The following is a 14,291-nucleotide window of genomic DNA, read 5'->3' as shown; positions in this document are numbered from 1 at the left end:
AAATTTAATTAAAAAACATTAAAAATAATATGGAAGTGGAGACATGAGCCAATAAAAGTTAAGAAGTGTAATGAGTACAGGCTGAAACAGCACACTTAACTCAACCCATGTGTCTAGATGCAACTGCATATAGAGCATGTCAGACAAGTGTCTGACTTCATATTGCCATATGGTTTCACTGTGTGAGCACAGGGGCTTAGTTAGGGTCATAGTGGTGTACTTTGCTGTTAATTTCCTTCCATTTATTGGTTTGTGTCATTATTTTAAATTAGAATTTACATTTAATTCTTTCCTAAGATTACTGTAATTGGCTTTGCCTCCAAAGTATTTTTTATTTTTTTCTTTAAAAAAAAAAATGCTGCCACACCTGTTGTTGAATAAGAAACCTAATCTAAATTAGGACATCCTGAGTAGAATATAGTGGCTGCTGTACTAGATAAAGTCTCAACAAATTCATTAAATACCATAGCACAGAGGTGTTGAATTGAATGCAGCTTGTATTGGGGGCCCCTGGCTTTCCCAGTAAAAAACAAAGCAAAATAAGCATACAGAAAACTAAGTTCTTGTAAGTAAAAAGCAACTTAATGTTGTTCATTTTTTAATCTGTGGGGTTTTTTTAGAATTAAAAACATGAAATCTATTTTTTTTTTGGTAAAGATAGCATGATATATCTTAATTTTATAGTAAAGACAGCTAAACATGAGAGAGAAAGAGGAAGGATGAGTGAAGACTGATGTAGAATGTGAGAAGAGAAGATATTGAGACCAAAATGCTAAGCTGGTAGAGTGGCTGGAACTGTGTGATACTATGGGAGGAATAGAAAAGGGGGCAAGGAGAAGGTATTGGTGCCGAAATGATTATTAGAAGAGCAAGAATTGTTACCCCTCTTAATCTACAGGGCTGTGTATTTCAACATCCTTCATCACTGCTCATTAATGCAAATTAACTGGTTAGTCTTGGCCTACAACTCCTCAACAGCATTAATCTTTAAATTCTGTGAGTCTTGCTCTCAAATGAGACAGCTAACACAGCCTGCCAGTTTGGGGCAAAGAGGATAATGAGATATTGTTTTCTGAGCCTTTTCATGGCGGGTTGGATGAACTCAAACTGGAGATACTCCATCCCTTCCATGGAATAGAGAGGGCAGGAGAGGTTCGTTGCCAGGGACCAAACTAATATAATCAGTCAGTTTTACATTTTACCAAAATTACCTCTGACACATGGGTTTTACAGTTGGGCTTATTCTGTCAATAAATTTTTCATGGAAAGTTAGGTTATTTAGATCAGTGAGGTTCACATAGCATACTCCAGCTGTAATATGCCAACTAAATTGCAACCCAGTGGCCTGAAAGAATTAATTCATCTCCCAAAATGTGAAATTAAATCCTAGGGAGTAACATTACATGACTGATGATGTACTGAATTAAATTAAAGGAAGACTTGAATGCTTGTTAAAAAAAATATCACTTACATAAACTAGTTTATAACCACATGTGAGCCTCCTAATGGATCATGTTATTGTAGATCCATCATAACAAAAATCCAAAATGTGAACTCTTAGAGGACTGTTTAATTTAGGGGAAAAAACACAATTTTGATCTATTTTTTCTATGTCAAATAGTTTGATTTTTAGTATTATGAGATTAAGGTAACACAGAATATGTTTGATTAATTTGCTAACCTACTAGAACTAGTAAATGAAGCACGAGACCTCACCACACACCACACACTTGAGCCGCCTTGCAGGAGATAACATGACCATTTTCTGTTCCCTCTTGCTGTAGCACACTGTATTCATTTAATGTTTTTGAAGTAGAGACCTAACTATCATCACTGAATGTGCCTTTCCTGTTGATGTCCTGAGATGACGTGAGCTCATTAAATAAACTGAGGCCCTGGAGGTAGAAGCTCGTTGACTTTGTGGCTACTCCAAAGAAGAGGACTGCCTTCTCTAACACTTTCATCGTAGACTGCCCTTTTTCCATGGTGGACCCTATTACCCACATACAAATGTGCTCATATTTTATTTAGATTTTAAATTCAAGGTAGAGGTACTATGTAATAGCACAGAGGGTTTCTATACAAAAGAGTGACAAGGTAGAAAAACAAGGGGGTTGGGAAGGAAGAGATCACAGTTTCTCCACGCCTAGCAGACTCCTCTCCAAGGATATATCTTTCTTACTCTGGGACCTGGCTAGGACCTTGTCATGTCACAAGAATGGAAATCCCTCAAATGAGAAATAGCTAAAATATACATATTCCATTTCTTTAATTTTTGGTGCGTGTCCTGTCATGGCCTCCTGGGATCCTTCTTGCTCTTCTCAGAAGCTTTGGGGCTTTAGGTGGGAAAGGGGAGGTCCTTTAGTCAGGAGAGATGGTCTATTCTGGGCTACTTTAAGTATTTTAGGAGCAAGCCAAAGTACAAATAAATACATAAAGGTCTTAAACAGTTCAGTGTGTGTGTGTGTGTGTGTGTGTGTACACATACAAATACATATATAACATATCTATATTTTAATTCTTAGAGATACAGTTTTCTTTCTCCTTTCCTTCTTTTCTAACCCTCCTGACTCTAAGCCACAGCCACAAAAATCCAGGAGCCCCTTATTATCCTCTCCAAATCCAGCCTCTTGGTTGAAATTTCAGACATTTCCCAAAGCCCTGCCTTGATCATGTCACTCCCTTGCTCAGAAGCAGTAGGTGGTGGGTACTCTGCTCCAGCTCCATCAGATTAAGTTCATTGGCTGGTGTGCAAAGCCCCTTTCTGTGGCACTGGACTCCCATCCCATATTGGCTCTCAAATCCTGTGACGTCTCCAGTTTTTGAGCTTCAACTGTATCCTCTACCTATACTAACCAATTTACCTGGTCCTGGTCCTATGGCTTTGTCTCATGCTCCTTCATCCTGAGCACATAGAAAACACCCAACACATACTTGATTCAAGGGCACTCACTAATGGGACTGAACTTCCTTCTAAGTAATATGATCTGAGCTTAACTGTTCATTTACTTCTTAAAATGCAAATTATTTGAAGAGCTATTAAGATTACAAAAAATTCCTGTGAATACACAACCCTTTCCCGCTACTAAACATCAGGTCACCACCTTGGCACTACCTCAGGCTTACAGTCAGCTGTGATGTCCTTCTCCAAACCACAAGTCTTTGGTGTCCTCAACTCTGCTAAGCTATACTAGTCTTTTCTAAGTTTACTGCAAGCATGAGAAATGGAGTCACAGATTAATGTTCTCTGGGTTGGTATTTATGAATATTTGTCTTTAAGGGCTTTTTCTCTTTTCATGAGTTGTTTTCTTTTTTTTTTTTTTTGGCGTAAGGATTTAAATAACAAAGAGTTGCCTGAATATAAAGCATGATTTCTTTCATAAATAGAAATCAATACTTATTTCTGTATAGTTGCAAGTGAAGAAATAATTAGCATATTATTATTCAGTAATTTTATTTCAACCTATGTTTTGCATTTAGGATTCTAGGACTCTTCATCCGAGGCATTGAAGAAAACAGCAGGTCCAAACGGGAGGGACTATTTCATGAAAATGAATGTATCGTAAAAATCAACAATGTGGATCTTGTAGACAAAACCTTTGCTCAGTAAGCATTTTTCCATTGTTTTATATACTTTATTGATCCCAAGAATGGTTATAATCATTACTGAACTCATTATGATAAAAATTGTAGGTAGAATTTCTGGTCAGTTCCCTTTGAGTGACCCCAGGACATCCATTTTCGAATGCATCTTATGTTTTAGCATACTCCAAGGTGGCCCACATACAACTCTGAGAACGGTAAACCACAGAATATAGCAAGCCTTCCTGCTTGGTTGTCTTCTTGGGGCACCGATGGACGGGTTTGTTTTTCTTGGGCTATGGGTCAGTTAGACTGGTATTTAATGGCTCTTTTCACAGACTGTTAGTTCAGCTTATTAATTAACTTACTTGATGTCAGCAGTCTTCCTTAACCTGAAAAATCTGTAAGCGATGTCATGAGGACTCACTGAGTAATAGAAACAAATATAAAAAAAATTAAAATGTTCTCCCTCAAGAAATCATCTCTCTACATGTGAAAATGTTATGAGAATAGCTTCCTGTACTGAAGAATTAGAGGATACATTAGTCTGATGCATATATATCTTTAAAACGTATGTTGGCATTGCAGCAAAATTCTGGAACAAGGGAATACGTACTAATACTCCTTAGTGACCATCACCAGCCTGTCTTGTTTCTCACCAAAAGAATTCCTAACACATATTCCCTCTGGGCATTAGTTGCCAATATGGAGATGGGGATGGGAATGAGGGTTGTGGGTAGAGGGAAAGTAGGCACTGGCTGCTTAAATGTGGAAAGAAATGAAGCTTTTAAGAATCTATTTTATTAAAATAATGATAGGAAAAATTATAATTATTATTAGTGATGATATTATTTGTATATACTGCTGTGCTTTTTACAAGGACTTGATAGGTATGCAAGGCAGACATTGTCACTCCTATTTTACAGAGCTAGAAATTGAGGCTTATAAAAATTGAGTACGGTGTAGAAACTGATTCCTAGTCAAGCCAAAATAACATAGTGGAACTGGCCAGAGGAGTTGGACGGCCTATGTGAAATCTTCTTCCCTAACCATGAGAAGAATTAAGCACTTCAGAAAGGGGGTGGGGGTTAGAGGATTGGGGGCCCATAAAGCAGTTCGGATTATGATTAGTTATTATTTGTTCTGGCTGAGAATGACAGAGACCTGAAATAAAGGTAGCTTAACTTAAACAAGATTATTTTTTTCCTAAAGAAAAATAAACGTGGAAGTGGGCAGTCCACAGTGTGGCAGCTCCACAGTCATCAGCGAATCAAGCATCTTTGTCTCTCTGCCTTGCCAGTCATGGGACTACTATCTTTAAGTTGAATTGTGGTCACAAGACGGCTGCTGAGTTCCGTTCGTGACTTCTGAGTTTCAAGAAATAGGGAATAGAAATAGGAGGACAAGAAAAGTTTCTGCCTTCCAGCCGAGCCAGCCTCTTTTAAAGAGCTTTTCCTTTAACTCCTCCACTTACATTTCATTGGCAAGAAAGACTGGGACAGTAGTTGTTTTACATAGGCGCAAGGCACTTAAGAGGCCTAAGGAAGAAGGGGAGAAAAAGCAGCAGGAAATCTAAGAACACAAAGTACCAGGACAGAAAAGTAGAAAATACAGGTACTCTATGACAGAATAACACAAAAAGTGCATGTTGGATTGACAATCCACTGGTACATTTAGGCACAGCCAAAGCACCTACCAAAATGTTTCCATGAGGACACATTAGTGTCAAAATTGAGCTTCTGTAACACAACCTATGAGAGAAGATCTGCACTTTAGAAGGAAATCCTAAAAGGAACTTAACTAATAATCTGATCCAAAATATTAAATGATTTTTCCCAACTATAATTAGTTTGCTTTTTATATTAATATTTATTTCAGTAATCAGTTAGATTTTCAGATTTAGAAACATAAAAGCTGTGGGTCATTGGACAAGTTAGTCTCTCTGAGCCTCAACTTTCTCATTTGTAAAATGAAAGCTAATTATACTTACCTGCCATGCTTGTTAAGATTAAATGAGAATCATGGATGGGAATCAGTGCAACCCAGTGCAGAGGCACCTAGTGGGCAGGTAGTAAGTGGTAACTAGCATGCACTTAGCAAAATCATACTGGCAGCAATATTAATAATGTCTCCTATGCTTATGCTACTGTGCTACTCCTGGTTGCCAACATGCCGTGGTACTTTAGAAGGTGGTGCTCTGCAACACAGTATCATTGTACATTTGTTAACTCTCTTTCAAGGGCTCAAGATGTCTTCCGTCAGGCAATGAAGTCCCCAAGTGTAGTCCTCCATGTGCTTCCTCCTCAAAACCGTGAACAGTATGAAAAATCAGTCATTGGACCTCTTAACATTTTTGGTAACAATGATGGCATTTTAAAAACAAAGGTGCCACCTCCCATTCATGTAAAATCTGGACTGAAGACAGTTAATCTCACAGGAACAAATAGTCCTGAAGCAGATGCATCAACTTCTCTGCAACAAAACAAGAGTCCCCGAGTACCAAGACTTGGAAGAAAACCATCCTCTCCCTCACTCTCCCCTCTCATGGGATTTGGCAGCAAGAAAAATGCAAAGAAAATTAAGATTGACCTAAAGAAAGGTAATTATTAAATTATGCTTAACAGCATTCTATTATTGTAACATGTAAAATTGGTTAAGAGAAATGCATTAAGGCTAATTTAGTTAATTCTCCCTTCATTTAATTGTATCAAAGAATAGATTTAAGTGTATACTTAGGTAACTTAAATTTCTTGAAATTGTAGTACTTTCTTATTCTTTTCCTTCTGGAGAGTGTAGATTATTTGAAATAAGAAAATAATAAAGACATGATGGGGAGTGGAAAAAATCATTGCAAACTTGATAGTAACAGCAATATTGTGTTACAACATAATGCTAAATAGGCACTAAAATTCAGTTTTTCCTGTTTTGAGTGACAATTAGTGATTTTTGAAGCAGCCAGCCCTTAGGCCAAGTCTAAAAAACATATTGTCTCTTTAAGACAGTGTTATAACAACAAAAATTTTAATCCTCAGAAAGCAAATGTATAATGATCATTAATTTCACTGATTCAACTTTGCATACATTTTTCCAAAACATACCTAATTTGAAAAGGATAAACAATCTTTCCTTTCTTCATCTTTTCTAACTTTTCTATTTCAAGCACAGATCAGTGAGAACAGGCCATGTGTGTACATGCATATTTATGCAACATTATGTACATACACATAAGCATTCATATGCTTCTGTGCTTTTGTTCATTTTGTAACCTCTGCCTGATACTCCCTTCCCCTGTTGCACCCTTCTGACATTCTGTGTTTTTCAAGATAATTCAAAGAAACTGAGATCCCATAGATTCTTTCCTGAATAAATAGAGAATTTAAGGTCACAAGGTAGTTTTAGAATACCTATTCACATATAACATATTTCAAAAACAAATAATACATATCTTTAATTAGGATATGGAAATGATTCTGAAAAGATTCTCTGATCAAAATTTCATTCACCTATAAGAATTCTATCCTGGGAGGAAAATGTACTGACTAGAAGGCACTATATACCAGTGTGCTTACCAACTAGGTTTTTTATTTAAATACATCAGTTGTGTTTTTTGTACAAATTATCCAGCTATGTGTAAGACACAGATTTGGATGCTTTGAGGATAGAAAATAAATCAGACATAGAATCACCTTAAAAATCCATCAGAAAGCCTTGAATGCAAAAATGAAGAATATGACATCATAGCTATACTTTGGGAAGATTAATCTGACAGCAAAAAGATATACTGAAGAAGAGACCGCACAACAAAGGATCAGTAAAGGGTGCATGGCATCTGTCCGAATGTGGAAATACAATATGCATGCCTTAATAGATGACTGGTTGTAGGAAGGAAGAAAGAGAAGAATTACAGTTATTGCTGAGGTTTTCAGCCAGAGCAACTTGTATAATGGAGATGTCGTTGCTAGAAATTCGAATCTTAAGTAGATGAGGATATTTGAAAAGGTCAGGATCTGGATGAGAGAAGGGTGGGGTATGTAGTCACATTTGAAATATGTGTGGCCATATCTAGGAGACTGACATCAGAAAGAGATCTTAAGACCAAACCAAGAGATTTAGGTCTCTCCCATAGGGAGATAGTGGTTTGAGCCAGGAGCTGGCCAAGGCGGGGAGTCTAGAGGACAGATTGGTCCAGCATAGATCCTTGAGGAACATCTGTGGTTACAGGAGAGGACAGTAGGTAAGAGAGAGAGTGATGGATGCGATGTGATCAGAGAGGTAGGGAAATAATCAGAAAATAAGGACATGAAAAGTAAGAAGGGAGTGAAGTTCAATAAAATGATTGGTGGGAAATGTCAAGGGGGAAAGAATGTCAAATGTTAAGAATGCGGTCATGGGCAGGTCATGGGCAGGTCACTGGTGATAGAAGCACGTTGAAGCAGTAAGATTGTAGTAAGGGTTCTTCAGGGTAGTGAAATCTGAGCATATCTTTAGACCCAGTGAAAAACACACCAGAAGGGAGAAATTGGAGATGCCAGAGAGCGGGACAGGAGCAGCAAGACTCCTGCTGATGGAGCGATGGGAGGCAGCAGTGCTAGGAATCAAGACACGCTGGAGCAGTGAGGCAGGTTGGCTGCCACGGGGAGGCTTACAAAACTCATGTCACGTCGCCCTTTGCTCCTCAGGAAAGTATGAAGTCAGGTCGTGGTTTACTGAGAAATCAGTCTACTGGGTGAATGGACAACGGTGCATTTCTCCTAGAACCTGAGTAAACCAAAGTGTGACACATCTGTATTGGCCCTAAATACACTTTGATACTATCATGGCCTGTCAGAAACTATAATCTGTATTTGAAACCAGAATAACTGAAGCATATTTAAAATCTCCTGGAATGTGAATGTTTTGCTTATTTTATATTAGTCTAAATTAGGTAGAGTTTACTGTAAGATTGACTATTATATTACTCATGCTCAAGGTGACTATACATTTTCCTGTTCTTATACGCTAGGCCCTGAAGGACTGGGTTTCACTGTGGTTACCAGAGACTCTTCCATACATGGTCCTGGTCCCATTTTTGTAAAAAACATTTTACCAAAAGGAGCAGCAATAAAAGATGGACGCCTGCAATCAGGGGACAGAATTTTGGAGGTAAGAATTGGAATTAATATCTTCCATAAAATATTTCTTGGCATTTAAATAAATATATGAACATATATTAACATTTATATTTTGAGTATATTGAAAATTATTACCCATAGACAAGATAAGGACTTTAAGTATAGAACTAGTTAATGAGTAGCTTGGCTTTGTAAGTTCCCACTCAGATAAGTGACCAAGTGGGGCCAAATAATCATGAAAACTTTTCCCTGCCATCTTTTTCTTATTTCCACTTCTTAGGGATCCTGAGAAATTTGGATTGAATCTAGGAGTTCATCATACATTCAGTTGGGGCTAAGAATTTCAAAGTCACATCCAAGCCTTTGTAACAGTTCTCTTCAACTTTTGCCAGGATGGGCCAGTGCATCTCTGTTGATCTGCTCCTGGTCCAGAGCTGCGTTGTCTGTGCTAGGCTAGCGATGGAAACACCCGTAAGGAACTTTGCCTAGAGATGGTATTGGGGATACCCAAGGCAAGAGGGTTATTATTTTTCCATTTACTTTTGTTTGAGAGCATCATCTTCATGATTACATATTGTTAATTTACCTTTGAAGAAATCATCTTCGTTGAAAGCAACACTATAGCTTTTTATGTTGTTCTAGATCATGAAAGAAGATGTAGCAAATGACTAATGTAGCTCCAGATTAGAACTTTTAATAATCTGTGATAATCTCATGCCTATAATTTTCTAAACATAGAGAAAATCATAACGTGTCAGTAGACTCATATTTCTGGAGGAATTTGCCATGTGATAATGGTTCACTTCTGCTTGTTGTATTGGGCAGAAAATGGTTGCAGGTATAAGCATTTGAAATTTGCTTCCTACCTATTTGAAGAATCATTTCCCGGTATTGGTCAGTTTGATTTTCTCCTCATAACAATGTGATGTCTTAGGAAAAGCCGCTGATACTAATTACTGACTTTCTGAGTTTGGCCAGCATCGTAACTACGATGGTCGGTATATTATTGGAAACATGGTTGGTTTTCACCTGTGTGTTTAGTTTTCATCTTTTCAGAGCTTCACTGATCATGGGAGCCTATTTGCTGCTTACTTTCAAAAACCATCGAGGGTAGAAGAAGACAGCAAGTGTTGTAATTGTTGCTTTTCCTACGATTTCATTCATTAGGTAAACGGAAGAGATGTCACTGGGCGAACGCAGGAAGAGCTCGTGGCCATGCTCAGGAGCACCAAGCAAGGAGAGACGGCATCACTGGTCATCGCCCGCCAGGAAGGAAATTTTCTGCCCCGAGAGCTGGTAATATTTGGATCTCAGTCTCACTGAATTTTCAATGCAGAGTATAATGCCCAGTGAATTCATAATAGCTGAGAAATGAGTTCTAAATCACAGGCTTCGTTTGTAAAGTTGAGGCACACTGGGAATATTTTACCCCATTTGGGATATCATACTTTTAGGGCACTGATGTAATAACGAGTTGGGTATATGTAAACAGTGCTTCTGGGGCACAAAATCAAGCACCCTTTAACAATAAATGACTATTGAACAGTATTCAGCTAATTCAATAAAATATACATTGAGTATGTGCTATATGCCAAGCCCTATGCAAAGCACAGTCAGCAAAATAATTCATAGATCTACTTTAATGGAGTTTACCATCTAAGAGGAAATAAAAATATAACCAAGTATTGTAAATTGTTCTGAAGATTATGAAGGGAAACCTCAGACTGCTACAGTAATATAGAACAAGGGAATTTAACCTATTCTTGAGGGCTGGGATAGGCATCTTGAGGAAGAGAATTTCAAAAGTCTTTGAAATTGTTACCCTTTGACCCAGTAACAATAATCTGTCCTAAACTGATGGGAATGATGTGGAAAAAATTCGTGTCTATTGATTTTTTTTTTCCTAAAGTCCTACCTATTGTTGTGATGTATTGGGCGCTGTACAACCATACGATATTGGTTAAATAAATAACTAGATAGCTCTACAGTGAAATATAATAAGTGCATAAAATGGTCTCTGTGACAAGTTGAGAACATGAGAAAATGTCTATAATATAATTTTAAGTAAAAAAGTAGGGTATAAAATTACATATGCAGTATGATCAAATTACATTAAAAAACTTTAAAAAAAAAAAAGAACTGGAAGGAAAGGTATCTGGAATGTTGACGTTATGAGAGATTTTCATTTTCTCATTTTTTTACAATAAATATTACTTTATTGAAATACTATGCTTTTAAGAAGGCTATGGAAAATTCAAAAGAGCTTTATGCCTAAAAACGAAGGGAAACAAATATAATAAAAAGACTCCAAATTACCCCTTGTTTGTTATTTTCTTTGAATTTGTCTAAGAAATGGCAAAGGAACATATATGTAACATAATAGAATAGTTTTGTAGAGTTAGGTCATCAAAACAGTGAGGGTTAGTTGAGAGAATTGTGGATATTTACCTTGAAGAAAAGAAAGTTTAGGAGATATAATTTTTATCAAATATGTAGAGAGTTATTGTAGGATTGGAAAGTAGACTCAATCTGTTTCTTTGGACAGTTTATATCCATTAGTCTACTTATGCATTAAGTCAACTGATAATTTACTGAGTATCCTCTGTGTACAAAGTTGGAGGTTGTGGAGATGCAAAAGTAATCAAGACTCATTTCATGCCCTCATTGAGCTTATACTAAAACAAATGATTCGAAGAGGGCAATGGTGTAAGAACATTCTAACTACTGGACCTGTCCAAGAAGGAAATAAGTTATGCAGAATATTCAAACTGAGCTGCCTCACACTTGTCAGTGTCGCTCCAGAAAACAGTTTTCCCATTGAGGTTAGATAAGACCTCTCAGATATCTCTCATATTCTGATCCTACTGTTCTCTTCCACGTGTTTATATTCATGTGTGAGTGTACAACCTTCCTGAACCACCTCTTTTATGTATTAATTCTCCTTAGTACCGGCCAGAAGACTCCCTTCCCTTCACATTTCTTTGGCATGGAATTTCCTTTCTGTCTTTCCTTCTCTTTCCCAACATCTTGTTCATTTTTCCCCTTGCCCTATTGTAGGGAAGATCTGTAGAAAAATAGGGAAGGGAAGAAAAAGGAGTAACGTAAGCCATAAAAATAATAGCTCCCACCTCCTTTCCTATGCTGACTCCTCCATACCTAAGCATTCTGGAACGCAGAATCTGAACATCTGTCTCATCTCCTCACAGAAGCTCCTCACATTTCCTGAAGAGAAACGCCGCAGAAACGTGAAGTCTAGATTTTTTTTTTTCTCTAAGATACAGTTGGGTTTTTCTCTCAATCTTTTGTTTATCCAAAGACCTTGGTCTTTGTCTACAAGGGTCAAAGTGAAAGAAACAATAAAAAAGGGGCAGCATGTGCATGTAGCAAGAAGCCTTTTCATTTCTTGCACCGTTCTTCAGTTGCTAGAAACAAAACTCTCAGAAAACCTCAGTGGGACTATGTGCTTATTTCAGGGATAAGAGAACAAAGAAAGAAGTTTTGACTGTGTGTTCTGGAGGAAATAAAACCCTGCATAGAAAGAGAAACATTTCAGCCAGCCCCTGTGCATGCGAAAGGACCTAATAACAGAGCCCCCAGCTGGGAACGTAAAGCCTCATGAGCCCCAATTTCCATCTACTAGTCCTTATACCCCTCTCGCATATGTCTTCTGGAATTCCTTACTCCATGGCTACTTCCTTCCTCCTAGAAGCTTTGCCCCTCCCCTTAGGTAAGGGGGAAAGGGATGCTGATCTTATCCCAGTTTAAAACTCTGAATGCATTTCCCGTCAAAGATAATTACACCTGGAAGTTAGCAAGTGGAATAACACTTAACCTTGTCTCTGGAATTCAACCCCCAGAATTCAACTTCTGTATCCACCACTTACTAACTGTGTGATCTAGAGCAGGTCACAGAGTCATTCCAAGGCTCCGTTTCTTCATCTGTATCATAAGGATTGTTGTGAGGACTAAAAGAGAAAATACATGCAAAGCTCTGAGCATAGTTTCTGGCCAATTGTAAGTTCTCAATATACATTAGCTATAATTATTTCTTCTAGCACATTACCCCACTTCTACAGTTACAATACTATACTTTAAATATATTAAGGGGTAGATGGATTTTATACAGGCTTCCCTGGGACTAACTACTGTTTTTGAACAATGATCGTTTTCTTTTTTATTATTTTAAAATGTATTCTGGGATCCCAAATGCGGAATTACAAACAAAATTTTTATAACCAACCAAATTCATAAGTGAGGCAGCCATAGATATTATTACACTCTCATTTAATGGAATTTCGTGAAATTTGATTTCTGTCCTAGAAATGACATCATAGGCTAAGCCCACCAGGGAACGAACATATTAAATTAATTATGCAACTGTGAGATGATGGCGCAAATAAATTATTTGTTTTCATTGTTTTTAGTTAAACACAAAATTTGGAGGGCATATGGTTAGTATTCATTCTTTTAGAACTTTCTGGGAAATACCTAGATTCTCACAAACGATCCACAGTCCACCATCCAAATATGTGGAATATCCTTTGTAACCACAGCAAAGCAAGGGTCTTTAAAGCTTATAAGCACCTAAGTCATGTGAACCCAGAATCTTTGTTTTGGAAAACTAGGGAATAGTATTCTTTTTACAGCCCAAATGCCTTCCTTGAGTCCTAAGGAGCAAGACCCATGCAGGAAGTTTAAAGAGAGGTCATGTTCAGCATGCACTACACTATTTCAGTGGGAATTACTTCGTGGTGTGGCATGCGCTGCGCTATTTGAAAGGGCAAAATGAAGAACAGTGTATTATGTGATACATCTTTGTGTTTTCCTTTCAAAAAATCGAAGGTGGTATCACTTTGGTCTCTTCCCCCTTATCATGATTGATGTACACACTTGACTTTCCATTGAAAATCTGGCAGGATGAAGGAAGGACAGCACTTCCTGCTTTTGTCTTGTTCTATCTCCTTTGAAGAAAACAAACTATGTTTATTGTTTTCCTGTTCTGAGAAACTGTCCTCTCCCTTTTGTTAAGCTCTGCTATTTCATGAGCTCTCTACCTTCTTAACTGCACTGCACTGCCTATTTTCTGACAGCTAAATCTTCCTTACTTCCTTGTTATCATTAGCTTCTTGTAAAGTCTTAACACTTACAGCCAAGGGAGCATGTGGTCAGCAGTTATACAGGAAGTCCCAATATAGGATCGTCTCTTGGATGTGACCCTCTGCCATTCCGAAGGCCATAGTATTCATTTCCTGGTCGTTTCTCCTGACCTGCCACCTAAAAGAACTGTGCTGAACTCTTGTATTTGCTGGTCCCTGTCCTTCCTCCTGAGCAATTGATAGCATCACAAGTTTAGCTGCACATTTAGCCAACCTTCTTCCTGTCTGTGGCAGGCTGGGTTGAAAATCAAATGAGAGGAATTTATGTAATAACATCACAACTATTTAGCTGTTTTTAGTATCTTTACCAAAAGAACTGTGCTTCAAAGGTAATCTTTCCAGAATCCCAGTCTGGAAGATCCTTTGATGTCTTCAACCTCTGGCTGGGTAAGAGTTTATTAAAGAGGTGTTCACACAGAAACATTTTTGCAGAAGGTACTTT

At 37.7% G+C, this 14,291-nt stretch overlaps 1 protein-coding gene across 4 annotated transcripts in view; it reads left to right on the top strand.

Moving 5' to 3' along the window:
- PARD3B (par-3 family cell polarity regulator beta) overlaps nucleotides 1–14,291 on the top strand; it is a 957,311-nt gene that overhangs the window by 514,193 nt on the left and 428,827 nt on the right. For all 4 annotated transcript variants that reach the window (XM_069468028.1, XM_069468036.1, XM_069468042.1 and 1 more), the window contains exons 7-10: nucleotides 3,481–3,606; nucleotides 5,823–6,181; nucleotides 8,585–8,724; nucleotides 9,861–9,989. In XM_069468028.1, the coding sequence (XP_069324129.1) occupies nucleotides 3,481–3,606; nucleotides 5,823–6,181; nucleotides 8,585–8,724; nucleotides 9,861–9,989 (754 nt within the window). The remainder of the gene's footprint in view (nucleotides 1–3,480; nucleotides 3,607–5,822; nucleotides 6,182–8,584; nucleotides 8,725–9,860; nucleotides 9,990–14,291) is intronic.

Source organism: Eulemur rufifrons, chromosome 1 (assembly GCF_041146395.1).
Source record: "Eulemur rufifrons isolate Redbay chromosome 1, OSU_ERuf_1, whole genome shotgun sequence".
Classification (NCBI taxonomy): Eukaryota; Metazoa; Chordata; class Mammalia; order Primates; family Lemuridae; genus Eulemur; species Eulemur rufifrons.
This window is presented reverse-complemented; position numbering and strand designations above follow the sequence as displayed.